At 36.3% G+C, this 27,184-nt stretch overlaps 2 protein-coding genes across 3 annotated transcripts in view; one reads left to right on the top strand and one right to left on the bottom strand.

The window, feature by feature from the left end:
* Nucleotides 1–27,184, top strand: part of LOC132906569 (RING finger protein 17) — a 309,846-nt gene that overhangs the window by 197,396 nt on the left and 85,266 nt on the right. The gene's annotated exons all lie outside the window — the stretch shown is intronic.
* Nucleotides 1–27,184, bottom strand: part of LOC132906586 (uncharacterized) — a 111,060-nt gene that overhangs the window by 11,580 nt on the left and 72,296 nt on the right. Inside the window, exon 2 of the mRNA XM_060958913.1 lies at nucleotides 4,030–4,236. Within this exon, the coding sequence (XP_060814896.1) occupies nucleotides 4,030–4,236 (207 nt within the window). The remainder of the gene's footprint in view (nucleotides 1–4,029; nucleotides 4,237–27,184) is intronic.

Raw genomic sequence — 27,184 nt, 5'->3', positions numbered from 1 at the left:
CACGAGTTTAAGGGTGAGTCTTGGGTTCGTTGAGGTTGAAGAGTGGTTTTTTGATAGTATCGATATGATGATTTTTTAGAATAGATTCCTGGTTGTTTTTTATTATAGAAACTTGCGGACCGTGATTTATGGTTGTGTTCTTCCTCGTAGAAATTTAAAGACTAGCGTGATAAATAACTTGGAACTTGTGTATTAATTTGTTGAAGTCCTTTCTAGTCTATGTAACTAAGAAAAGAAAAATTCTCGAAAGTAGAACGTTCACATGTAATCAAAAAATTCGCCATGTCGTAACAAACACACGCACATGGCATGCATCTATAAAATAACAAAGGGATTACAACCACCGTTAGAATCGGTTTTCTTTGGCATAGGAATTACGGAAAACGTTCCACAATAACATCCACCGCGTGACGATGGGCGTTACGTGTTTCGGTGAACGCTGTGGCGATTTGCGGTGGCACTTGCAACACGCGGAAACACCCTCATTGTCACAGAATTTGCGATCGATAATCGACATAACGCGAGACTTGCCACGCGGTCAAGCAAATCGTCAAAATCCTTAAGCTCATTTCGAAATGAGACGCCAATCGTATCGGAGAAAAAAATAATTATAATTAATAATTAAACGACGTTTAAAAGCTTCATTATCATCCAACAGCGTCAAACAACTTCCAACAATTATTCTATCCAAGATGGTGACTTTATTTTCGAAATTTAAAGGATCAACCATTGAACAACAACAACATCGTTAAACAATTTTTAACTAAACCGAAACTTGACCCCTGAAATTATGACGTACTTAATTTTTAAAAAATGACCACAAGGATGGCTATTCTAGCCAAAATTTCAATTTTTCGCCTGAAATTTAAAGAGTTTACCATTGAACAATGCCAGAAAAGGATTTTCACCTATCGTTCTATTCAAAACCAAAAAATCCTGCAATTTGAAGCATTTACCAATTACACAACATTGTGAAATAATGCTGAGCAAGAACGACTATAACCATCCTAACGAAAACTTTGATTTTTCGCAAAATATTTGAAGAATGTACATGTTCCAACGCCTAAACTATCTAACCAAAAATCGAAACTTCACGTTTTGGAAGAAGCCAACAACGTTGCACATTATTCACCCGTGAATCGTCTACGAATTTCTTCTCATGGCTGCATCTCTTACTTACTCTCTGCCCCATGTTCGAATAACCATGCAAAATATACCCTTGGTAGCGTGTTAACCGCATTCTCTGCCGCTATCTTCGCGGTACACTTTAGCGGGGGCTGGTATCAGCTACTCGCCAGAAGAAAGGCGTGTCTTTTCCACTGAATATCATTTAATTTAACGCGTACATTTTATAATCGGCTGTTACACGCGTGTTCGCGTAAATCCATTTCACGACGGTCTTCCCTCCTTCTTCGTAGTTGTGAAGCAACGTCGCCACGTATATGTGTGTCAGTGTATAGGGTTTGGAATAGGGTAGAGAATGTCAGAGACAACCCTCGCAGCAGCAGACCGCGCTATAGAAATTTTCCGCCGGTACGTGCAGACTGGAGGATATTTTACGACCGATCGATTATCGAGGAGTGAGAGAGTGTGTACGCACAAAGGGCTGGAAGAAAAGTCGAAGGGGAGCCGAGCCCTGCATCCTGTCAGGTCAGTGAAAAATCTTCAAAGAAGCTGCAGCAGAGTACCAGACTAACGTGGCTTGGATCTCACGCGCCTGTGTATTAATAATCTGATCGATTTGGTGTTTTTACCTCGTTCTTGAAGTTGAGCGAAGATTTTGTTATTAATATTTCCGAAATTCATAATGATTCATAGAGTACGACGTGTCTCTCGTACAACATTATTGGTTTCCTTATTAATCGCGCGCTTCCTGCTTTCGTTCAAGTTTATTAACCGTGTTGCGCGCAATTATTTTTAGTAAAAACTATGCCTTTGTTATACGAGCACCGTAAAGAATTGCTGCGATTTTTCGACAGCCTTACCAATAACTTGTAAATATTTGACAATTTTAGATGGCGAATTTTTTACTATTCTATGAAAACTATTGCGTAATATAAAAGACCATTGTGTTATCCGAAAGTTATTTGCGTTAAAATATCAATTTATTAAATAAATGGTATTCTTTTTTACGAAACGAGAGAAAGTGTTTTACGTTGACGCTTTCTTAATAAAACGAAAAATTGATTTCGTTGTTTATATTTTAGTAATTTATATCATTAAAAGTAACGTGATATACAATTTTAATAACGTTACAAGGTAGAAGCTTTAGAAAAGAGATAACGTTCCGATAGTTGAATTTGGGAAAATTTCAACTGCGTTTATTATCAAGATATTCTTCAAACGCAAGCTACGAGCTTTGAAAAAAAAGAGGAAAAAATCGAGAAGACAAACCTAACCGGGGGTCTAATAAACGCCCTTAAACGCGATCTCGAGACGCTCCGGAGGTCGGAATAAAAACGTTTTCCGGTTGAAGAGCAGCGAGACAATACGCTGGCATACCTCGGCGAGCAATAACTGTCTATGTATTTATTTCTTGCCTTTCATTCCGCATCTCCGCAATCGCATAAAGCGGCCGCTTAAACCTGGAGGAACTTGTCGGAAGATCCTGAGCTCTCTACTATTCTTCCCCTCCGTAGAAAAGAAGAAGGGACCGGAAGAAACGAATTTAAATACGACGTTTCTCGTGAACGACCAATTTTCATAGTTCTCTTTTCCATAGTTCCTCTGCAATTGCCCGAAACGTTTCCTCGCTTATTCTTCCTTCAGCATCCCATTAGATATTAGATTTTGAAAAAAGAAACCTGTTCAGAAAATATGGACAGCGTATAGCCCTTTCGATGAACTGTTTGATCATTTTTTCATTTAAACGTCGTATTGTTTGAATAAAGGATCGTGGCAATATAGCGCATGGATAAGATGATTATTTATGGATCAATCATGCGTATGGAATAATTATTCCGATCGTCGAATGTTGGTTTATTGAAATTAATAGTTTGGTGTGTTATATCACGATCTGTGCAGTTAACATAGCGAAATTTTATACATATTTCAAGGAATGAAGCATTTCATAAAATAAAATTTGCAATGAAATTGACGTGACTGCTGTTTGAAACATTTTCCATAATGTTAGAGAGAGAGAGAGAGAGAGAGAGATTTAATTTGTACAGATAACGAGGTAGACCGTTGCAGTATGAATTAGTAGTATTTCATACGGAAATGGCCACACTTCTTATTTAGATATCCAACTACAACTGCATTTCAAAATGTTCAGCGGTTCTATCAATGCAGGAATGTCATTACTCGTTGAAATTGGAGTTGTGGAGGTATTTGGTACCTTCTGGCTATCAATACTTTGTATCGTAGCAACGCGTATTCGTTATTGCTCATTTCGTATATCGTTTCTTTTTCTCTTAACAATTCTTTAACGATCCTTCCAGTGTAATATATTTATATGATATCCTTTTCTGATTTTGACCTACAAAATATACCGATAATTGGTAGGGAAGAAACTGGAACAGCCTGTATAATAATATTAAAACAAATACACGAAATATGTAACGTTATATTATTGTCTCGTAATTGTCAACGAATAATGACCGGTTGATAATTGAATTAATTGAATCGCGTGCCTAAGTGAATGCTTAAACCGTATCTCAAACTCTACGCTCTATTCTGCTTCCAATGGAACCTTCACCTCCATCTATAAAATACGCGATAAGACTAATTCCTCTGCAAATAGTCATCCCAGTAGTTCTCCTCTTCTATTCTCTCGCAGTGCTTTCTCGTGTTCAGACTCAATTGTAAAAGAATTTTAACACCTTGTGAAAAGAGCTTGAAGAACGCGAAAACAAATGAAACTCGCGATGAGAAAAAAGTTGGAATCAGACGAAAGAACGAGACGAAAAGATGAGAGAAGAAACGGAGGAAATAAAATTCTTAGAAAGAAGAGAAGGATTGAAGAAAAGACGAAGCAGCAACTTTGATCGCGAACAGAAAATGTTTCGCAAGACGATCTTGTTTACGTACCGGGTATCGATTTCCCGAGATCGAGATACTCGCGAACAGAGGGGCTGAGAAATCCAGGAGGTACAACCGGTGCCTCGTTCGTTGGATTATTTCTTTCTTCCACGTCCTCGTAGTAGTAGTCCTCGTTGTCGCGGCTGTCCTCCGCGTCTGGGTCCACTGGTTTCGCCCTCTTCGACACTTTGCCGCTTTCGGTGTCCCGTACACTCTCTGCAACACGAGCGATACACAGTCGATCACAAAAGTATTCGAGCACCTTGTATAATTTGATTTTAATTCTTTGTATAATATTTACGTTAAACATAGAGTACAGAACATCGACCGTACAACCTGATGTGTCTTGGATCATTCTAAGTCTATATCTTCGTTTAGAGACTTCGCTCTTCGAGTTCATGGTAATTTCAATCATAAAAAAGTTTCTCAATATCTGGAGGGACGTTTGTAAACTTAGGAAAGAAAAGGCGTCTTTACTTTGCCACCAGCTACATGATGTAAAAACATCTTTGAAGGAAATGAGTTGAGAATTGTGAAAGTTGTGGCTTCGCGCTTTGAAACGACCTCAAATGGATTCTTATATGATTCGTTTCTTCTACGAAGTTTTAATTACAATAGTTTCGATATCGACAAATTTTCATCGAAAATTTAGACTCTGTCTCCTAATAGGTAACAGGCAGATAATAAAAGATAGTGAATGTTACTTAACTTTTCCAATTACAAATTCATCGTCGATTTATACACTTTGCAATAATTTATATACTGTTCTTCTAATTCGATCAAAGTATCCCGATGTCTATAAACGACGATAACGTGAACAGCAATGGAAACTTCGGATACCTGTACCTTCTGAAAAACAGAAATAAAGGGAACACGTCACGGTACGATGAAAGAAACGTTACGCAAGAGTGTGAACAGAGCGAGTGTTTGTAAGTCTCGCACACGATCGACGTAGCCTGTACACAAATTAATCCGTTGCATTTAGACGCATAAAGTTCGGCTGGTCGATGAGCTGTTAATTAGCTTCCACGTCACGGACGCACCGGCATCAAATGGGATGAACGCGGGATTGTATCCACCTTTCCTCGCGAAGTAACACGTACACGACAATGTGCGCAAACAATACACTATAGCGAGAATTCCGCGATCCAGATTCTAGATGCGTGTACGATCGGCCAGCTGTCACTGGAATTTGAAATATTTCGAAAATTACTGTTTGTTTCTCTTCTACATACGTAACGTGCTTCTGCGAAGGATGATTATGTTAACTCCACCCAGAGTAGTGGCTCATAACTTTGTGTTATTTGCTGCAGTATATACGAAATTAATAGAGTTCCGTGCTTGTTGGTTGTGTCGTTATCGTCATGTACAGGGTGATCCTATTTCCGATGCTTTGATAGTTTTAACTGTTCGAAGTTATATTCCTGCGACAATGTGTGCGGTATAAGGTGACGATCGAAGAGCTTCGAAAAAATTGTCGGACAGATTTTTGGTTTGATAAACATTGATCTTGTCTTCGTTATTCGACTGCGGATTTTTATGCGAATATATATTTTTATAGACACAAGCGTAAAACGTAAATAGAGCTTCGTTTCGCCTATTGAAGATTTTAACGAATATTCCAGTCTGTATATTTTATATATTTTTTCATATAGTACACACTCTATTGCATCTCTGTGTTTTTCAATTCCAAGGTGCAGAAAGAATATGTAAGATATCGAAAGCGGAGTACGCTCGTCGTAATCTTTGCGTATGTTCCATTCCTCACGAAACAAACTTTTACATACGTCGTATCTCTTTACTTCTTTTATAAAGGTACGAAGCATATGAGAATCCGCTGTCTACTTATAGCCGGCAGCGTTGAAAGCGACTTACTGGGCGTACCAATTCACCAGAAGCTTCATTTCATTTTCTCTCGATAATTAACTGTATTGTGGCCGCGAGATGAATCGATCGTGCGAGATTACAGACTCTCGCGGCTCAACAGTTTACACGAGTAACCCTAACGATTTCGGGAATTTTGAATATTTCACAGAAGGGGAAACGCAATCACCGGCCTGTCCAACAGAGGAAATGTTTAACGACAATGGTATACACAAGGCTGAAATTAATTAGCTGCCGACTTTCCGAACCTGATATTTCGCTTCTCGATGAAGTGGCGTCCGGCTTCGTGAAATCGATCGCGTGTGCATGAATCTAGCCTGAATAACGCAACAACTACGTACGAACCTGTGGTTCGCGTAATCGTGGCGACATGGCCGCAAAACTTTCGCCTCTATAACCCCTTCTACGAAGCTTTTAATGCACTCACTCGCTCTCTCTCTCTCCCATAGTCACTCTCTCTCTCTGTTTGGCCCATAGTTTCTCCCTTGTCCGAGGGAGGACTTAGCTTCAACGTCCCCTAAATTACAGTCAACTCCTGCAACCCTCTATTTCTCTCCCTGTCTCTTTGGTGGAAACTGGGTCAAGTCTAGAGGGCCTGTAGCTTTTGCCTGTGGAAACATCGAGGAAACGAGAGGTCAGGACCATTGACGCCTTCACGTTGGCTTAGTATTTTCCATATGAAATTTGGGGGATTAGCGACCACTTCCTTTTGTTGGAATTTTTGCATATTTTAACGATGGAGATGTTTGTCTTTTTCTTCAGTTTTAGGAGATTCAGAATTTAGGAGATTCACGACGAGTTTTGGGAATTTTCCCAAGTGAAGATGTTCGTTTCTTTTTTATCTCGATGAATTTGAGATAAATAGTTAACTCATCGATACATTGTGGTATCTACCATTCTGCTTGATTCGAAAAACTTTTTGTGTCCATTTGCTTCTCCGAATTTTGGAATATTTAAGTTAATATTTCGCTTTCATCAGACAGCAAGGAAAAAGGGGAAGTTTGTTAAAATCGAGGCAAATCTTCCTTCTAATTATATGTATCACAAATAATTCGATAAATTGAGATAAGGATATACGTAAGAGTTAGAAAAGTCCAAATATGTAAATTTTGATAAAAACAAACCCCGTTGGTCTTTCGCTCCAAAACAATTCACGTAACATACCCATAAAAGTTTTTATGGCAAACGTTCGTATATTTTCGTAAGTTACTCTAAATGATTAATTATAAACTAAATATAAATAAAAACTAGAGATTTATTAAATCTTAAAGATTTGAAATTCGTATACTTTTCGAGCAATTTGCCGGAGGAGATTAAAATGAATCATCCTCTGTATTTCATCATTTTTCACTAGACTCGTGACTTGTTACTTAACAATAAAACAAACAAATCCTATGTCTAAAAGCAGCTTCTTTCTCGATCTGTAGCTTAGGTTACGATTGATACTTCTCGAACTTACATCATCGAATACCTGATTTTTGCCGCTCGATGAATTCCACGGGCAAGATGTTCAGTGTTACGTAACCCAAAGCCTCGACCTGGCCTTATTGTTAAGATTTCGTACCTCTGTGTATATCCTGGTTACGTCATACCACGAATAAAACCATTGCTATATTCGTTCATCACTTATACATTTCGATGTTATCTACTTTGTCATCGTGGAATATGCATTACGCTCATAAATATTCGGACAGTGCATGAATGTATAAATTAATGATTGAACGTGGCGCTTCTATTCTCTTATAGGCTTAACAGATTATAAATTTAAATTATTTGAAAAAGTTTATCAATAGTGCATTAAACCGATACACGCGATTTACATATTGCCGCAGTGAATTAATCGCTACGTGGTATTTCTGTTCGTTTAAGAACTAACTCTTTTTACCTGATACATAGTTTAGGAATTAACTTAAATAATAATTAATTAAGGTAACTAGACGACAACGAATATTCAACTGATATTTACTTATTTCTTCAATCGATTGTTTACGATCGTTGTACTAGATTATTAGGAAATATCCGAAATATTATTTTACAGTGTGCTTCTCCCACGATTTCCTGATATGTAAAGCATAATCTTGGTAACTGTATTCTCTGATTATCTACGTGCCCTTGTTTGCGAATTTACGACACGTCTACCACTGTTCGCCACGCAACTAGCATCCAGTGTTGAGTTAACAGGATATATGGCTCACGGAAATACAGTTTCTACGTGCATAAAGCAATTTCTATGTCTCGATCTTTGGCTCGAACGAGTGATCGGCACACTGGAAATTTAATAAATTTCTTTAGAAGTAGAATTGTCGGGCTGTCGTGTCGTAAATCTAATCGTCTTAGGATTATTATTATTCTTTACGAGAGTAAAAATAAGAAAAAAATGTTATACAAAAACATATAGTGGTAAATTCTGATGAAGAACTTGATTTCGTTAAGAATTGTCATTAATTAATTCTTCTTTAAGAATCTTTATTTATTTAACATCTTCTGTTATTCGTAACATTGTGTAATATCTAAGAGACGATTCTATAATTTGATAAATATCGATTCCCAGGAAAATCCTTTGACGAGGATCGTATCTAACCCCTTTAATTCCAAAAGAAAGCAGCTTGCGACAGATTGATGGCAGCAGCCTGCCAAAAATGGCGTTTCAACATGTCGTTTGATTATTTCCTTGTTCACAAATGTTTGTTGTGTACCGTGTCGACAATTGATAGGCCAGCGAAAACATTCCATCACCGTTCGTTTTCATCGCAGTCGACGCTTGCCAGCCATTCTCGCGTACTCGCAACGTAAGCCGGGGATACGGTCACGCGTTTCTTTGTTAATTAACGATCGTTTAATTACCCGGCGTGGAATTGGGCGGCCGTCACCGGCCTCGCTGCTAGAACTCGTACATTTGCCCAATTTTTCCCCAGCTCTCCTCCCACTCGAATATCGTGATAATTAGGCCAGCAATGGAGAATAAATTAACGAATTCGTAAATTCGTCGATTGTTAATTAACCATTCGTCGACGAACGGGTCAATCGATAAAAACACTTGCAGCCTCGAGCATCGCCAAAAACGCACGATAGTTTTCCATCCTGTTGCATTTCCTGTTTTTTTTTTTTTTTTTATTTTCTCTACATTTTATTTCGCATTTCTTTCTGTGTTTTTTTTTTTTTTTCAATTTCGGAGGCTAAACGTCCTCGGGCGATTCGTCGATCGATGCCGCGGAATTCGTTTGTTATTACACGCAACCGCGTTAATTTAGTTCCGGCCGGGCTAGCGCGATACTTTCGCCCGGGAAAACGCTCTCGCGAAACATTGATAATTATTTGATATTCGCTTGGCTGCCGAATAATTACACCTGTTTGTTCGTGGCATTTAATACAGCAAGTATTATTTGATTTCGCGTCCCTACTTACTCGCGCGTGTTTTATGAAATTTGGCCGACCAAGCGCGACGAAATTGGCCCCAGCCTGATAGAGAACCCAGCCACCCAGCAGCCAGTCGACCAATCGGCCCACGATGCTTTCGTAAAAAGCGCGTCGTTCCGCTGAATCAACCGGTCGAACGAAATAACGAGAAAAAAGAAAAACACGAACACCTGGGAAAATAGTTAAAATACGTGTCCTATCGAGGTTTTATCTTTGCACCGCGACCGTGGTTTTTCGCGGTGTTAATTGTCCGCGAAAGTGAGTCGATCTGTTGCTATACATATATACATACGGTCGTTTATGAAACGTTTTCAGGCATTGGGAAACTATTTCAGATGCGCTGTAGTATAATCTGTACAGTATGTATGATTTAATTTATATTGTCGATGCTTTAAACTCATGCTTTCAATTCATGCATCTCTGTATATGTATTAACGCAGTAATCAATTACAAGAAATATGTTTTGGTGACTGTTGGAAGTTCCATTTCTGTGTTGATGCTGTGTTGATTCGAATTAGATGAGAATTTTAACGATGTTTACAAATATAGAGAATATGCTTGTACATAAGCAATTATGTTGTAATAATTGTAAAATATATTTAAACGTATAATTAATTTTCAGCTTGCAAAAAAGAAAAGTAAATGTTGAAGACCTATTATAGTTAAGTATATTCGTTCGTTAACGAGCTGGACATTTTTGTACATCTGTAAGAAGGTTAAAATTGAAAATATAAAATATCATAGGTAAATTATAGTATTTAGCAGGGAAAACAAATGTCTACCCAAATTCGATTTTTTCACTTTCCCTCCCATTCACTGTGACACTAAACACGTCAAAAAACTTCATAGTTTGAATCTTGCAAATCGTTCCTAATTTTTTACTCCTAAATCTAATTTTCAGAATCATCTCGAAAATCCTCCGAAAAGCAAACCTCTCTTATTTTCCAACACTATTCTTTCTTTGTCTTCTACAAACCACTCCCGTCATAGGTCAAATTATTTCTCCAATTTTCCACGTTTCGCGTCGATAAACTGAGAAATACTCTTCGATTCACCTTACGGTACGCGTTCCTCTTTAATATCCTGTCGGTATCACTACAAAAACTTGAAAGACGAAAGCGACACAGCCATGTGAGATTCGATCCTACATGTTCGTTTCTTTGAGTTTCCAGTCCTAACTTGACCTCTGGTTCGGATTAAAACTCTTATTACACTGGGTGTCCTGAAAATTTCGGGAAAGCGTAGAGAAACGATAAACTAAGGAAAGTAAGATTTCTTTGGATATCTACTCAGCTTCGCTGCGTTTTGAAGAAAAATTGTTCGCGGGAACAGAAAGAAGAAAAAAGTGTGTTATCTACTCGACGAAGATATCGTTGAAAATATTAGCCTCTTGCAGCAATTCAAGCATTTTATCTAACAATAGCCACTCTAATTGCAACTAGACATTGCTCCGGTGATATTTGATGCATTGCAGCTACGATTCAGTTTTCATCTTCGTTGAATAGATGATATCACGAATGAGAAAGTTTAAATGGCTAAGTCTTTTCATGACCTTCCCTAAACTGGAGTGAAAACGAGTAAATCCTTAAGGGAGATTTTTTTCTTCGTTCGTCGGTCCCCTGCACGCTCCAGAAATGTTGACATTTAACTTAGGGACATCCTGTATAAGGCAGAGAATGGTAGACACGCACGTGTGCACCACAGAATCGAAGGTTAAAATTCGAAGCTGACTCCGCTAACAAGATGTGTCTCGTCGTGGTGGAGAACACATAATTCGAGAAGGTCGAATTTTCGGACGTTCGCGAAGAAATTCCTCCGACGTACGCGCGGAAGTTCGTTTCGTCTAGCGAAGAAGAACGATACCGGGAGAAAGACAGAAAGAGATATGTTGTATATATCTAGCACGAGGAAGAGAGGATAACGCGGAGTGAAATGAAGGAGAACGAACGAGGGACAATAATCCGACGGAAAGTTTGAAAAAGGAGAAGCGAATTTTGCGGAAAAAGTAGCCGGGAGCGAATGAAACGCGAAATACCGCTTTCTCTACGTAACGTGACTATTCCCTCTTCTCTCTTCTTTTACCTTCTTCTTTTATTTATTTCTTTTTCTCTGCTCTCAGCCTCGTTGAAATATTAGCGTCTTATTTTTCTACGGACGGACCGGTTGCAGAAGCAGAGCTCGAAATTTCCTTCGAATAATTTTTCAACCCTCCGGCTGCGATTATTTTCTTCTCTTCCTAGATTTCGACGGAATACGGCAGATTTTGTTTCTCCTTTTCCTTCATTTCGGGCGGATAGATACGATTTCGCTGGGCTTCCACGGCTCTTCCGTGTTTGTTGCTAATCGCGTGTAGGTAATTAATTTTCGAGGGTGAATTTTAAATATTGGAGAGAGTTGGCGTATGTTGCGCGGTAGTTTTGGATAATATCGTTTTATCGAAGATTGGTTTTATTGGGGTTTGAATTCCTTTTTTCTCTTTTTTGTGATTGACGTCGTGTGAATTAAAAGTATCGATTATTGTAAATTACTTGTTACGTGAAATTGGAGTTTTACTATCTTACGAATAATTAATTGCAATTACTGTTATTTAATTTTGTAATCTTTAGCCGAGTCTCCTATTTCGCTACAAATATGTTCTCCGGTATACTTTTTGGTTCTCCCTCTTTATATGAAACACATGAAAATTTGGAGTACAGTGTAAATACTAAAATTAATTTGATATAATTTTGATAGTTGTACCAACTATTATTATATCAATTTAAATAAAATAATATCACATAATATGGCGCTCTTCATCTTTAATGACTATTATTCTACTATTTTCCAAATTAAATAGTAAAACGTAACACTCGCGTAAAGATTGATGAAAAACGAATGTACCTAAATAAAATTAATTAATTCTTAATTATTTCTCCTGCAGGGCATTATTAAAATAAAGTTAATGAAATTCCTGTAGTCGACTGACAAATTCAAATTTTAATTAACTCCATTGAGCGATGTAATCTTTCTCTGTATTTATTTCATTTCTGTCCGGATTGTATGCTGTATTATTTAATTAAGAAATTTCAATCGTTGCACGCAAGAGTTAAAAAGAAAGAGATTAACAGTAGGAACGGCAGAGTCGAGGATGAAAAAAGGTGGTAACGAGAGAATCTTTTCACCCAAGGTAGTCAGCAAGGCATCTTTAACAGCAAAGAACGATCCTGATTCCTTTGTGTTCCTCGCTTGGTCGACTCCTTACAGAAGGATCCATTTAACGGGTGCATCCCTTTGTCTTCGTCCCGCTTCACTAGCGATGGACCCGCCGGACCATTTGAAATTAGATGTTGCTCAACACTCACGGAATCTCCAACTTTTTAATCAATTTTATTTTTGTATGTTATTGATCTTAGTTTTTATTAATACTAAGTTTTCTCTGGTTCATATATTAATAGGTACATTGCGGATATTTATACATTTACAAAGTAATTGAAACGTATAGAAGAATATAAAAAATATGCGAAGTATTTGTCAGAGTATTTAAAAATGAACTAAATCTCCGCTTAAACTCTATCTCGTTCGTTGCGTTCATAAAAATCTTACGAAGATTTCGCAGTTCGACGATTGTTTCTATCACTACAACTTATACATTTGAAACGAGCTTTTCACGAACTTTCGAATCCGCAATAAAAAAGAACGTTCTATAGTTCGACAACAGGTTTGTAGGAATAGTCGCTAAAATCGTACTACGTAAGAAATATTATTAAATTAAGGGCAAGTGTTGATTTCCGAATTCCAACTTTAATTGACTGTCCTTGCCACTCGATATGCCATGCAATAAGTTCGTTCTCCAGTTGCTATCAATATTGTCCATAATGATATGCGAATTACCAGTACTATTTAATACCGAAGTATCGATTCAATTTCATCATTGGAATATTTCACATTTGGAAAATTTTGCTCGAAGGTATTAGGTTGTCCGAAAAGTTTCTTTCGTTTCGTAAGATGATAACAAATAAACAACATTTTCTGTTTTATATTATTTTATTGAATTAGATACGATTCATTTCGTTATATTTCTATTATTATGTTCGCGCATAATTCAATAAACTAATATAAAACAAAACACATCGTGCGTCTATTATTTCCTTATAAAACGAAAGAAACTTTTCGGACAACCTAACAATTACCAAATAATTTAAGAAACAGAATAAAACACACATATCTAACCCATCTAACAAAAAGGGACTAGCTTAGAGATAACAAGTTAATTATTACCTAACCTTGACAAGTTCTTCCCTGAAGAATTTCCCTATCTATCCCGGTTAACTCACGTTAACACAATCCCCATTTCTTCCGCGAATCTCACTAACCCCTACCTATCTGCAACCCTCTAAAATCGCGTACATTCGTACGTGCTCGTGGATCGTGAGTTTTCTCATCAAAGGCAAACTAATTACGCGGCTAGCCTGGCCGCCCCTCACCGCGCGATCGCTGTTACGATTCCTCCTATTCACGATGAAATTTCAGACCGAACCAAGCGGCTCGCTACCATCCGCGAATACGCGGATGAAAAGAGGAAGGGAACAACGCCTAGCGAATACGCGGATAGAAAGAGAAAGAAAACACAGAAGAGAGATTTCGCTGGTGATCGCTTAACGTAGGTGAGCTGGATGCGCAACGGATGAAAATACAGACGGAAACAGACGGACGTTGCTTCGGGGCTAAACAGTGGCGCGGCGACGAGGATGAGCAAGAGCGAGGGGGTAAGGGCGGCCGGTTGACGGGGTCAATGTGGGCGGCGCAGGGTGCTGAGAGCTTCGTTAAATAATTAATCGATCCATATCTGCTCCGACTGTCGAGGAACTACCCTGGTATTCTACCCTGGTTCGCACACATGTTGCGTTTTCTCGGCTTATCCGTACCCCTAGCGCCCCATGAATCACTGCCTCAAAGGTGAATGACGGAAAAGAGGAGTGAGACAGAAAGAGAGGGACGATGGAGAATAGGACGTTGGTTTATTCTCCTCGTTGGTCTCGCTGAGCAACGCGGTGATGAAGTATTTGTAGTGTAGCGACGAGAGATTTTCAGAGGAGATTTTTGGAGTTTCGTTGCTTCTAATCGTTTTGTTCGTCAAGCATCAGATTTTGTAGAAAATTCGTCGGTGTTTTATTGCGCTATTAAAATTGGAATATTAATTGACGAGATGATAACAACATTGGTGAAATCTTTAGACCTCGTTCGCATTAAATAATGGATAAGTTCGTTCGTCTTTTATTGTACCATTAATATTGGATTGTTCATTGACAGTGGCATAATGGAGAAACCATTCCAAATGTTTAGACTGCGTTCAGGAAGTATTAGATCTTCGTAATAAGATCTTTCTTATTGTACTATTAGTATTGAATTATTGATTGAGAAGGTCGTAGTAAGAACGAACTTTACTATTACAAAATACGTATTATGAATAATGTATTCTATTATGGTGGAATCGTTGTTATAAAGGATGATCTGTATGTTGACTCATTGGTGAAGGAAGGTTAACTGGTTCCAGGGGATTCGTGATTTCGTGATTTGATTAGATACAGTTCTTCTGTGATGTAATTATAGATACATTCACAGGATTTATGTTACACGATGAATGTTTTGCTTGAAAAAATTGAAATGTGTTGAGCAGTAACTATATAATAATAGTAATAAAATATTAGTTATATATTATATTAATTTAATATAATAATTAAATTAAATTAATATAATATTAGTTAAATATTATTATTAATTTGTGTTACAACTTTATTTCACGGATTTCCAAAGATTTTCGCTTTATGCGTATTTAGGGGACAGCTACTTTTTTATATTACACAAATGAAAAATAATATTTTCTTACTTTACATTTTAAACTAACGCATACTTTTCTCTGTTTTGTTTCAGGTACGTATTCTTTAACAGTATTCTGGTAATTTAGAAATAATCTACCATCAAGATTTGATGAGGTATGATAAAGACGATTACTGTAATCAAGTAATTTGCATGCTACATACATAGATCATTTTTCATTGAATTTTTTATTTTTCCACATTCCATGTACCGTAATAAGATAATTTAACTTTCATCAATACCACTAACAAGCAAAAAATGTCAGTTTTGATAACATCAACGAACGTCGTACGAAATTTAGCTTTTTAACATTTTTAAAATTAATCGTTCAAATCTGTGAAATATCTGATATCTTCGTCTAATTGTAAATAAAGTTGACAATAATCTAAACGCCAGCAAAAATGTTGCAAAATGTAAAACAGCGAAACGATACGTTTTCTGGTAGATTACGAAGATTCTGAACCCATTTATGGTATACATAATAGCTACCTTACAATCTTTGTGGACTGTGGCTGCGTCCTCTTCTACTTTCAAGTGTATCAAGATAACCGAAAAGGTTTCTAAATTACCAAACTTCCTCGATTAGTTTTCTTCATTCCCTTGAATCCTCTGCGGCAAGAACATCCGAACTATGATTGCCACATCAAACGTTTAATCTACTTCCTCGAAAACCACCATCGAAGTATAATAAACCTATGCCTCCTAAATTCTCATACTTTCGCAACTTCCAATTAACTTCTTCGAGTTTCTTCGAATTTTCAAATATTTACAGCCTAATTTTCGGATTTCCTATTCGAACGAGATTAAATTGAAAAATTGATAAGATTCTATATAAAGGAAGGTGAAAGAGGAACTTTCGAACGATAAATTTTCCAGCAGTTAACGATTTCTATAAGAAGTGACTTTAAAAAATTCTAAAATTCGTTCAATCCAAACCACAAAGAGAAGAGAAACGATAAAGAAGGAGAGAGAAGAACGTTCGAGTGATAAACTGAGCAATTGGCACTTTGCACTTGCACCGTGTAGAAAATAGATCTAAAAAATCCTAAAGTTCTATCGAGTCATTCAAACTGTATAAAAGGAAAAGAAAGAGAAAATAAGAGAAAAACTTTGGAGCGATGAACTCGTGAATACACCTACGTAGAAACACACGGACGAATCCGTTTCTTTCCGCTCGCAACCCCTAAGTAGGTTGGAACACTGTCCTTTAAATACCGCGATTAATTCCGCGCAACGTAATAAAGCGCAACCACGAAGAATGAAAATATTGTAATAACTCGCGGCGCATAATGAGCGAAAACCACGGAACGTGCCTGGCTGCGTTATTCGCGATGCAACGCTCTCGTAGCCCGCGTGATCGTTTAACACGACCCCGAATCGCTACTATCGGAACGTTGCTATTAATAGGTCAAAATTTGGAATTCATTAACGTCAGATTCCCAAACTGTCTCCCCCAGCCTCTAAACCAAACCGTAAATTAAGTGTAATACAAAGCTGTTGGAAGGCTTCCTGTGATTTCTGGCCATTCTCACGATTCACGAATCGATCCATAATGCGCTGTTTTCTATCGTTTTCATGGAACGTTTCCCGTTTATTGTAGCTCTGCCAAATCTTCCGACAGCTTCAACATACGTCAAAGGAAATTTCTAAAATGAAATGTTTTCAATCCAATTTGAATAACCACTTATAATGTGTTTGTAATAAGAAGTTGTGATTTGGCGCTCTTTGCTTGCAAGTTCTGTGGTTAAAGGATAATTTTCGTTTTAGATGTACACAAGAAGATCTACGACTGTTTTCAGTATGAATTGTAATTTTTGCCTTGGTGAGGTTCATCACACGCTCCAATGTACGAAGAGTACGTGACAGAACATCTTCCAGCAAGATCGTTGGATCGCTATAATTTTTCTGACATCGCTGAGACCTATTGGAATATAGAATCCTATGATAAATTCCGCAAGAGGAAAGAATAAATATCACAATATGATATCGTCGGTCGCAAATACGTTATCTCCAACCAAACAAACGTCGATTGTCAACTCGAGTCACGTACATGCAAATCATCCTCGTACCCAAGCTCCGTTCACCACTGAAGAATCATCGCTTCTTCTAAGCACAACGCTCATGACGCTCATAACTCTCATAAATTTCCATAGCCATCTGTAGTCTCGTACAATTTTTTACAACGAAGTCTCGCTCGATTACCCTTCGAAATGACGCTTCTTTACGCGTGTCTATTTACGCACGTGCCTGTCGTATTATTTCGTCTAAAGTGAAGCGCGGTAGAAGAGGAATCACTCAACTATCGCGCTAGCGTGTTTCGTAAAACATCGGTATAAAACGATGGTCTCGGTGCTCAGAAGTAGCTGTTTTGTTTCGAACCCCTGACGCGTGTCTTCTTTTTGCCCCGGTCGATCCGTGAAACCGAGCAAAAAGACACGCTGAAGAAAAAGCGTCGCGCAGTTATTTCCTGCGTTTCGCGACGCGCAAATATCCCAGGGAAACGGCACTTTAATATCGCAGCACCGCATGAAAATTCACCGTGAGAGAGGAGAGTCAGTTACGAGAAAAAGGAAAGGGGAAAAGGGTGAAGGAGGGTGGTTGCTCGTTTTAGTGGTACAGTGGCTACAAAAAGTGTCAGCACACCACTATATCTAATATTTAATAGTACGTGATTAATTAGATGCAAATAAATTATTTGCTATAGCATAGTAATTACTTGAAGACAGATATATTAAATTTCGTATAGTTTAGTAGTATTTCCATACGATTATAAAAATTTGATACTACGAACGTCAAAGTTCTCCGTATCTTTAACAGAATTATAATTTTTTCTAATAGAATTTAATTAGATTCCAATAGAATCAATAAAGAATGTTATCTGTGATTAAAAAGCGATTATAAGATCATAATTACTTTAGGCTATCATGGCAGTAGCATTTTGTTGTATTTGCTTCCAACTGCTGGAAGACACACACGACGAATGTTTCATTTAGCAATTTTCATCGGCAGGGTATCCCTTTCAAAAAGGGAGGAACAGGAATTTATCGCCAGAAAACGTCAATCTTTTCCCGGCATCAAATAATTAACTGATGTTCCGCAACGGTCTGCTCCAGACACGAAGCTTCGCTGCTCATCTTCTATGATCCTGCTATATTTTTTTCTTCCGCGTTATTTTCACCAATTATGCGGAGGACAGGCATGGAAAAGTCGTCGGTTAAAGTTTTCGCCAACATTGAAATACCTCGAACCTCTCCTATCTCAAAATTTTAAATATGCAGCTGAAAACGAGCAACTTATTTACACTAACGATGAAAGACAATATCATATCGAAATAATATTCTCGTCATATTACAAAACATTGCAAACAATTTTTTAATATTTATTTCTGTTTTATTTTTATAATTGAGCCGAAAATAATCGAAAGAACAAACATAACACGATAATCGTTAATTGGAATTATAATAAAGTAGCGTGAAATTGCTCGATCTAACCTTTTCTTCCATGGAAAAATTATTCAAATTTCAAGTTTTCTAAATGCTTTCGTACGATTTATAACATTTCTGGCAAACTTTTTGGTTATTCGAACTTGCTCCAACTTAGATTCCTTTTCAGACGAGTCAGCTTTCTCGCCGGGTTTATAGCGCGCGATTGAATCGCGACTTTACGCGTCGAATTTTCGCACTGGCCAACCGTCACACCTGTCACGAGAAAACGTTCTCTAGAAAAAAAAAAGAAACGCTGCGCGAGAAGTTTAGGCGACGCGAGTTTCAATCGTAAAATGGAGATGCGAAACTAATTTTTCCCCTTACAATAGCTGCTCGATCGTCAAAGCTAGTTGCCTGGCTGAACTTTCGCGAAAAATCGTTTATCTGGATAGCGTGATCGCTGGATTGTGGATTTTTATGCAAATCTATACATTTTTCCCAACACAATTAATCGATCGATTCCCTCAAATATGACAAAACACTTTGAAATCTGTTTGATGTTTTGGAAAATGATGGAAAAATGATTTTAAAAATCTGCCTCGCTTTTCTGTACCTTTCTACTTGAAAGAACAAGCTATAGCGTATGTAGGAAAAATTAATTTAATTAAAATTGAAATTTAAATTAGATTAAAGTAGATTAAGTCTATGAATTTTAATAAATTATATTAATTTAGGAGATACATAATACGATAATTACGTCTCTTATTGATTATATAGCGCAATTTCTAAAGTATTTTATGATAGTAATAATTCCTGCAAAAAGTATTTTCTCGTTAAAAGTCCACGATTTTCAATCTTCGTTTTTCCAAGAGTCGGCACAATTAAAATGAAGTCACGGAAATAGCCTCCAAAATATATAATAATTATTTTTCAACAAATATTCAGTTTAAGAGATGAAAGAAACTATATGAGGTACACAGAATTGGGCAAAATTTTTAATTATGAATGAGACATCGTTTTCATTAACTCCCTGAATTACACAATTTCAAAGATAAAAGTTTCGAAACGTACGTAGGCGTTTACTCACGTGGACTGGAAACACTTTTAATACACCGGCAACTATATTCGAGAATGAGCCGAGGTTCTATTATATTACAGGCCGAAAACAAATGAATAGAATGAAATTTTAGCAGTTTTTAATCAAACGCTTTCGCGGTCGTTCATTGTATCTGCTCGCGCGTAAAAATTTCACGAATCGGACACGGTTAATTTTCTGGAATGACGAACAGAGGGAAGAAACGTCGAAACTAAAATTACCCTGCTACGTCGATCGGAGCTGGCCAAGTAAAAACAATTGTCAGCTTCGTTATACTGGCCATTCTTTTTTATTTCCTTTTTGCTCTAAAATAAAAGTAATACTTTTTTTCAATAGAAAACACTATTAAATCGAAGGCTGAAAATTTTACTTGTTAGAATCCTGGAATTGAATGAATTAAAATGGAACAAATTTTATGCGTATATTAATTTCGTTGTGTTTATTAAATTATATTTTTTATTGAGTTTCCTCTCATTAGGTTGTTCTATTTTTTTAGTAAATCAATAAATAAGATGGAAATGGAATTGTTTCCTACGTATCTTTCTTATTCAGAACGAATAAGCATATGTAATGAGTAATAATATTTATTGTTTCATATTGAAAGAGGAAATAATTTTTCCTCTCAATTAAACGGGACACGGATGAGTAAATATGTAAAGATCCTTTCCATTTACATGCAAAATATATAAACATATGCAAAAGCGCTCGATATATCTATCACAATTTTTGTCGCGTTAACAGAATCCGCGTCTGACCACATACGATCCGTTTTCACTTGCCTCTTCTCTTCTTACGTATCAAGAATAAATTCTAAAATTATGAAAAAATGAATAAATATTTTATTCATACATCTTTATATTCTCTTAATATTAATACATATTTAATCATGCATTGTTTCAGTTTTAAGCAAGATGTATAAGTATATATTTTTCTATGTCCTTTTAATAAACCAACAAAAAGAAAATTCATCGAAACAATTGATAACGCTTATACGAACAAAAATTCTTACGTGTCTGAAGACATTTCATGCTAAAGGACTAGTAAAAAAACGTACTAAAAGATATTTTAACTGTTATTTCGTAAAACTCATCATAAAATTACTCGATCTTAATTCTCACCTCTTTATGGTAGATTCCACTTCACACAGTAAAACATCTCAATCTACCAACGAAACTATATTCCATACACGAGAAGAAGAATCCTAGACTATAAAAACATACAAAATATCAAATAAAAGACGATTATTGGGAAATAAGAGTTTCTTGCGTGGTTATTGTTGCTCGCACTTTGTTTATGATTTTCACGGGAAAGAACCGAGAGTCTAAGCGCGCAGAAATAGAAAGCCAAGTAGTTGAACGAATAAGGGCGAATAAATCGTTTGACGTAGAAATCAATAAAGCAGAGTTTAAACGAAACAATAAAAAATGAGAGATCGGAAAAAAGGAGAGGATACAACAGCGGAGTCTGGCGAAAATAAAAGAAACGAAGTGGCTGATTTACATTGACAGCGACAGGTTATCTCGCCGGTGGATCGTACAAAGCCTTCGTCCGCCTCTTGCAACGGATCTTCCGCATCCCGTCATTTTTTTTTCCCTTTCAGCCCACCCACCGTTTGACGTAATATCTAATTATGGGGCTGATGAACGCGTCTTCCGCAAATGGTTGCACGAAACTTTCATCCCTTTTTGGTGTACTATATTATCGACGTGTATAGCTGCGGTATCTTAAGCTGTTACATCGTTTGGAAACGTTGTTTGTCAAGTTTATTCCTATGGAAGAATTATGTTTTTATCGACAATAATAATTTCGTTTAGTCGATTACCGTATTTTTAGAATTGCAAGCTCTTACGTCGTTTGAAAACTTTATTCACGGAATTAATTTCTATCGAAGAATTTTTATTAGCTATACGACATAAATCATTTCCAAGCTATTCCTGAAGCAGCATATCAATTGGAAATAATAGCATCACGAGTCTGACTTCGAACATTCTGATTCTACTTAAAACTCATTCTCTACTATCGCAGAGCGCTATTTATTTCTCAATATCTTCACTACATTTACCGCTTATGATGGATTACGACTTAACGATCGGCTATTATAATTTACAATTACAATTATATAATCATTGAAATTAATAAAAAAGTCCGCCAACGTGATTCATCGAGTTGCAGTCTCAAGTGATGATATGACTTACGTTAAAAATCACAGACAAAACAACGAAACTGAAAAATATGTTAGTTCATATATATATATATATATATATATATATATATATATATATATATCATCGTAAAAATTGCCTCGCAATTCTTGGCAACGCGTTAGCAACAGTATTTTACTCGATTCAGCTTCGGAGCGTCGACCGAGGGTAATTTCGTGACGAGTTAAGTAATGTTGATTAAAGCCAGCGTCCATTACGAGATTACACTGTGTTTAACTATTATATTTTCCGCAACGGTGCACGTAGCTCACTAATAACCATCATTAATAGATCCAACGCGACATCTTGAAATTATCATCGGCGAGCGTTTTCGCCTCGCGTGAACCAATCATTCGCGTGATTCTTCCTCGTTTCTCTTCACGATTGCTGCAATTCCTACGATCATTAGTAGACCGTGAAAAGAAGAAATCTATGGCTACCAAAACGCACGAAACGCGTATAATATACGAAAATATGTAAAATATGCAAAGTACAGTATTCTGATATCTAGTAGCTAAGATAAATTTCTGTCTAGGTTGCGCTTCTTTCATTTTATTTATAAAAATATTAATCTGTGTCCGCAGTCCAGCCATTAGATTTTTCTGGAATTATTTACAATGACTACATGATAAAAAATTCTTATAAATATACTGTACGTATTATACGAAACTCTGTGAAATATCATTGCAACGAATCGCATTGATATGACGTTTAAAAAATTTGTGACGAACATTTAGAAACATTTGAAGGGGATGTAGTTTCATGGAATTAGCATCTTGAAAAATATTCCTTCGAATAAATTTTGCAAAACCGCAATAAATAATAATGAGATTATAACTGTACATATTCAGTGAGTAAATCAAGATGAACGTTCCAGTCCACATTCAAAATTTATTACTCTTCGTGAATACATGGGATACAAAATTATCTGGAAAAGGGAACCTTGCAATTTATTAACAAATTTTGAACGTTTTTTTCTTTTGTTGCTCTTTAATATCCAACTATCAAAGGCATTTGATTATTTAATAGAAGTTCATAGTAAAAACGTTATAGACAATACTGTACGAATCAATAGAGACTGTCATTTATTTCATAAATAACAATGACAATGTATAAAATCGAATTAAACTCACTGTTAGTGATAAATCGTTTCGACGTGCATCATATCAGGAACATCGTCGCGTCGCGCAATCGTTGCATTGTATCGGTAGCGATCGTGAAAGCGCATTTACAACGGTTACCTCATACTCCTCGTGTGGCACGTGTTAATCATGACAATCACATTTTCGACGCCTTCGTCCATCGATTTTCGTTGTCTTGTTCTCTGCCTCTCTCAAGGTTCTCACCTCGTTTTCACTCTCGTTCCTCGCCACTCGTGTTAGCATGCGAGCCACGCTTTAGAAAGGTGATGTACAAGCGTAGGATGACTTTAGAATGTTCACTAGGTGTGCCAACCGATCGTTTCCGAGACCTTACCTGCTATTGTGACCCGATTCAATCCGATTATCGATCGAACAAAGCACAGAATCTCGCACACGAATCTTTGGCCGCGTTTATTTTCCATTGTGTTCCTCGGTGATTCAATTTTTAGTGCCACTCGTAAACGGCGCGTTATTCTTGTAAAGATTCGTCGTTCACAGAGAATGGAAATGTTGTAGAATGTTTCTATCCGGCATTGATTTTAGATAGTTTTAGCATAAATTTGAAACTGGAATAATCCACGCTCCCCGTTAACTCTTTCACGCTCGGTATCACGTATTGAGTAGCTTGTTAATTAAACGAACAATAAACGTATTTATTTTCGACAAAAAGATCTTAAATTTTGCTGTATTTTTCTTTACGAAATCTTTCCTCCAGAAAATTATGTAATAACGAAAAGTTTATCGATATTCCAGTAATAAATATTCCTATAATTTTCTTCTCAACTAACAAATAACATATGAGTATGTCACGATCAATAATCTTCATACAGGTTGAATTCTAACTCGTAAGCTCTTCATAAAGATACTTGTCAGAAACACACTAAACGTATTTTCATTTCGATCAAGGATAAGAATTAAGAGCGATGTAACGATTACTCGACTGTCTTTGCTTTTAATATTTCTGACACTTTTGCACGACCAAAAGACCGACGAATTGGCACCTGTTCAAGGAATGGCTTCGCTTGAAAAGCTTCTTTCTTCGCGTGAAAATTTCATTGGGTGACTGGCGGCAAAAAAGCTTGTCAGTTCGTCGACATGCTCTGTCGTCCGGCTAGCACGACGTTCGTTGTAACAGTCTCGCAAGAAGCGGTTGCGTTTCTGCTTCTTTCACGCTTGACACTATGCGTCGTTTCCATCGGATACCCGTTTCGCTTCACGTATTTACGGCTTCAACTATTATTGCCAGCTTCACGCGAATATTGCGCACTGCAGCTGTCACACATCCAACTTACGCCCTTAAACGCGCGATGGAAATATTTTTCTCTCATTTTTACAAATCTTTTCTTACAAATAATTCATGTGAAATATTTATTAGATTTAGGAGCCGGCTCGATATGTATGTGTTAGGTGGTCCGAAAAGTTTCTGTCGCTTTATAAGGAAATAATAGATGCATGACATTTCTCGTTTTTTTATCGAATAATTATGATCCATTTTGTTCCTTCAAAATAAAGATCACGACGTTCGAAAGATTAAGTTTCATGTTTCTATAAAGATGCATCGCTGTAAAAGACGTGTCTGTAAAAGACAACCTAATATATTACTTATTGTAGTTAGGCTTACAGCCTAGTACGATCTGTGCTCATGTAAGTGTTCATTTAGTAGAATTTCGTTCGCTTTTTAACGTGTCACCTATATCTATATCGCTGCGTTTCCAATGTAGTTTTTGTATACTCAATGTGAAATTACTATATCATAATATATTTGTACTTTGAATTACCACAATTTATTGTATATATTATTAACTATATATTATATATTGTAATATATTATTAATATATAATATTGTATATATTATTAACTATATATTATATATCGTAAACTATGGTACATTTCTACTTAATGTTTAAATATACCTAATATTACGATATATCTCAGTATCAGGATATATCGCATTATTTTCGTTAGTTTGTGGTTTCTTTGACTTCTTTGGAACTACTGATATTGCATTTGGATTTACTCTTTCAGGCATATTGCCTTTAGTTTCATACTTGCTTTTATGAAGCTTGTCGGCTCCCATACTTGTTCCTCGATGCTGACTCACTTCCATATTGAGATTAGGTAAATTTAATTTATATTTATGAGCATTACTGAAGAAATAGGTTCTATGTAGAAATTTGTACCATTTATTAAATTTCATAATAAATCCTCTGCTGTGTATGTATTTTTACATATTGTATGCATTTTGTAGAATTTTAAAATCTTCAATGTCACGATAATGCATAAACTTCTGCAATCTATTTGTCAAATATCGAATTTGTTAATTTTATTTTATTGGCCATGTTTCACAGATATAAAAGTATTAAAATATTCAATTTGCTAAAAATAGCTTAAAAAATTGCTGTAATTATAATAAGAAAAGGAAGATTATCAGAATCACGCAATTACGAAATTATTTCAAATTGCACGAAATCGATGAAAAGACAAGAAAATTGTTATGTTATGGAACACAGCGAGATTGGCTTGGAAGTCGAAACTTTCTGACTCCTGTTCCGTACTACGACGTCAACCGAACCATGGTAAAGCTATGTAACTAGCACGCTGGCAAGTGATTCTTAACTAACTCTGTAATTAACTGAGAACTAACACGATTAACGATCAACATAGCCACGGTGGCAAACATGTTCTTAAATCATGCTACGTATATGTGACAAACTCAACACCAACCTGAACCTTTTCATATACAAAATTTCGCATACATACATTTGCATTTCCAGACATTAATCACTTTCCGATATGCAACCTAAATTGTTTTACATCAATAATCACTTGTACTGGAATGACGAAAATAATCAAAATTTAATTGTAATATTAATTTTTAATATAGAACGTCACAGAACGAACATAATACATATATATAAAATAAATTTTATACATTTTTTGAAAAACGATTCTGGATAAAATAATTTCTAGACAAATATATTCTCAAGAATTGGATAATTATCGGTCTAAAATTGAATTTATGTTTTAATTAAATTACAAATTTAATACACTTTGAATATTAAAATATCGATGCTGGAACAAAATAATTAGACAATTCTATAAATATTAATCCACATAGAAAGTCACGTATATAAGTCAGAAAGTACATATTTATTTCCTACTAAAGGAACATAATTTATTTTGCATGACGAGGTCGCTAGCAAATGGCGTTTAAACGCCATATAATGCAAAGAAGGTGCGATTTATCCTTTTAAAACGCGGCCAGGTCGGCGATAAATGAACCGTTCTCTCCTAACAAATATTTAACTGGAAGTGGAAAATGATGCGTGATCCGGAATTTATGGGATTTCGGACGCGCAAGTTGTTGCAACTAAAATTAATGGTGCAGATGCGAATAAATGTTGATTTTTCCACGATTCTGAATAATGCATTTTATAATTAAACTTCACTCAATCTTCGATAGTTAATTAAACTAAAATATCTTTTTTGACAAACAAATCGAAACTCATGTATGTCCCTTCCAATCTATGTTTGCAAGGATGCTTTTTTCACAGTTGATGAAGAATTATTACGTTAAATCTCAATTTATTTAATTAGTTCCTAAAAGAAAATGCCATACAAATTTCCGATGACAATATCGTAGTGATATTTCTTCGGTATATCCTTGTGCATTATAAAGCATCCTGTATTTATAACTTCTCCATCAGCAAGGAAATTTTCTACTTAACGTTACGTCGCTTTGTATCACCAGCTTGCTCCGCTTTTTCACACGCCACTAGCCAATTACAGAGCATGATTTTAATGAACAAAAATTTAGATCCATTATAGGATGACTGCTTTCTTCTTCCAGGACATTCATCTTGGAAAATTGGAGAAACGTGAAGTGGAAACACTGTTTTAGGTATGCACTTACTTAAAGTAACATGCTCGGCTGTTGCATTAGCTCGTATAAATTCAAAAGTCATCCCTGGTTAAGTCTCTTATTCACTCGCAACACGTTCATCTAATATCGTTCTGTACGATCGTTCAAAATCGTTCAAAATCAATCGTATAATTATCTCAAGAACGTTCTAAAATTTATCATCAGGAAGATCCTTTTTATTATCTTCAAGTTTATCCACAATCTCGCCGCTCTTCTACGC

Source organism: Bombus pascuorum, chromosome 4, assembly GCF_905332965.1.
Source record: "Bombus pascuorum chromosome 4, iyBomPasc1.1, whole genome shotgun sequence".
Lineage (NCBI taxonomy): Eukaryota > Metazoa > Arthropoda > Insecta > Hymenoptera > Apidae > Bombus > Bombus pascuorum.
Note: the sequence above shows the minus strand (reverse complement) of the source record. Positions and strands in the feature narration are given on the sequence as shown.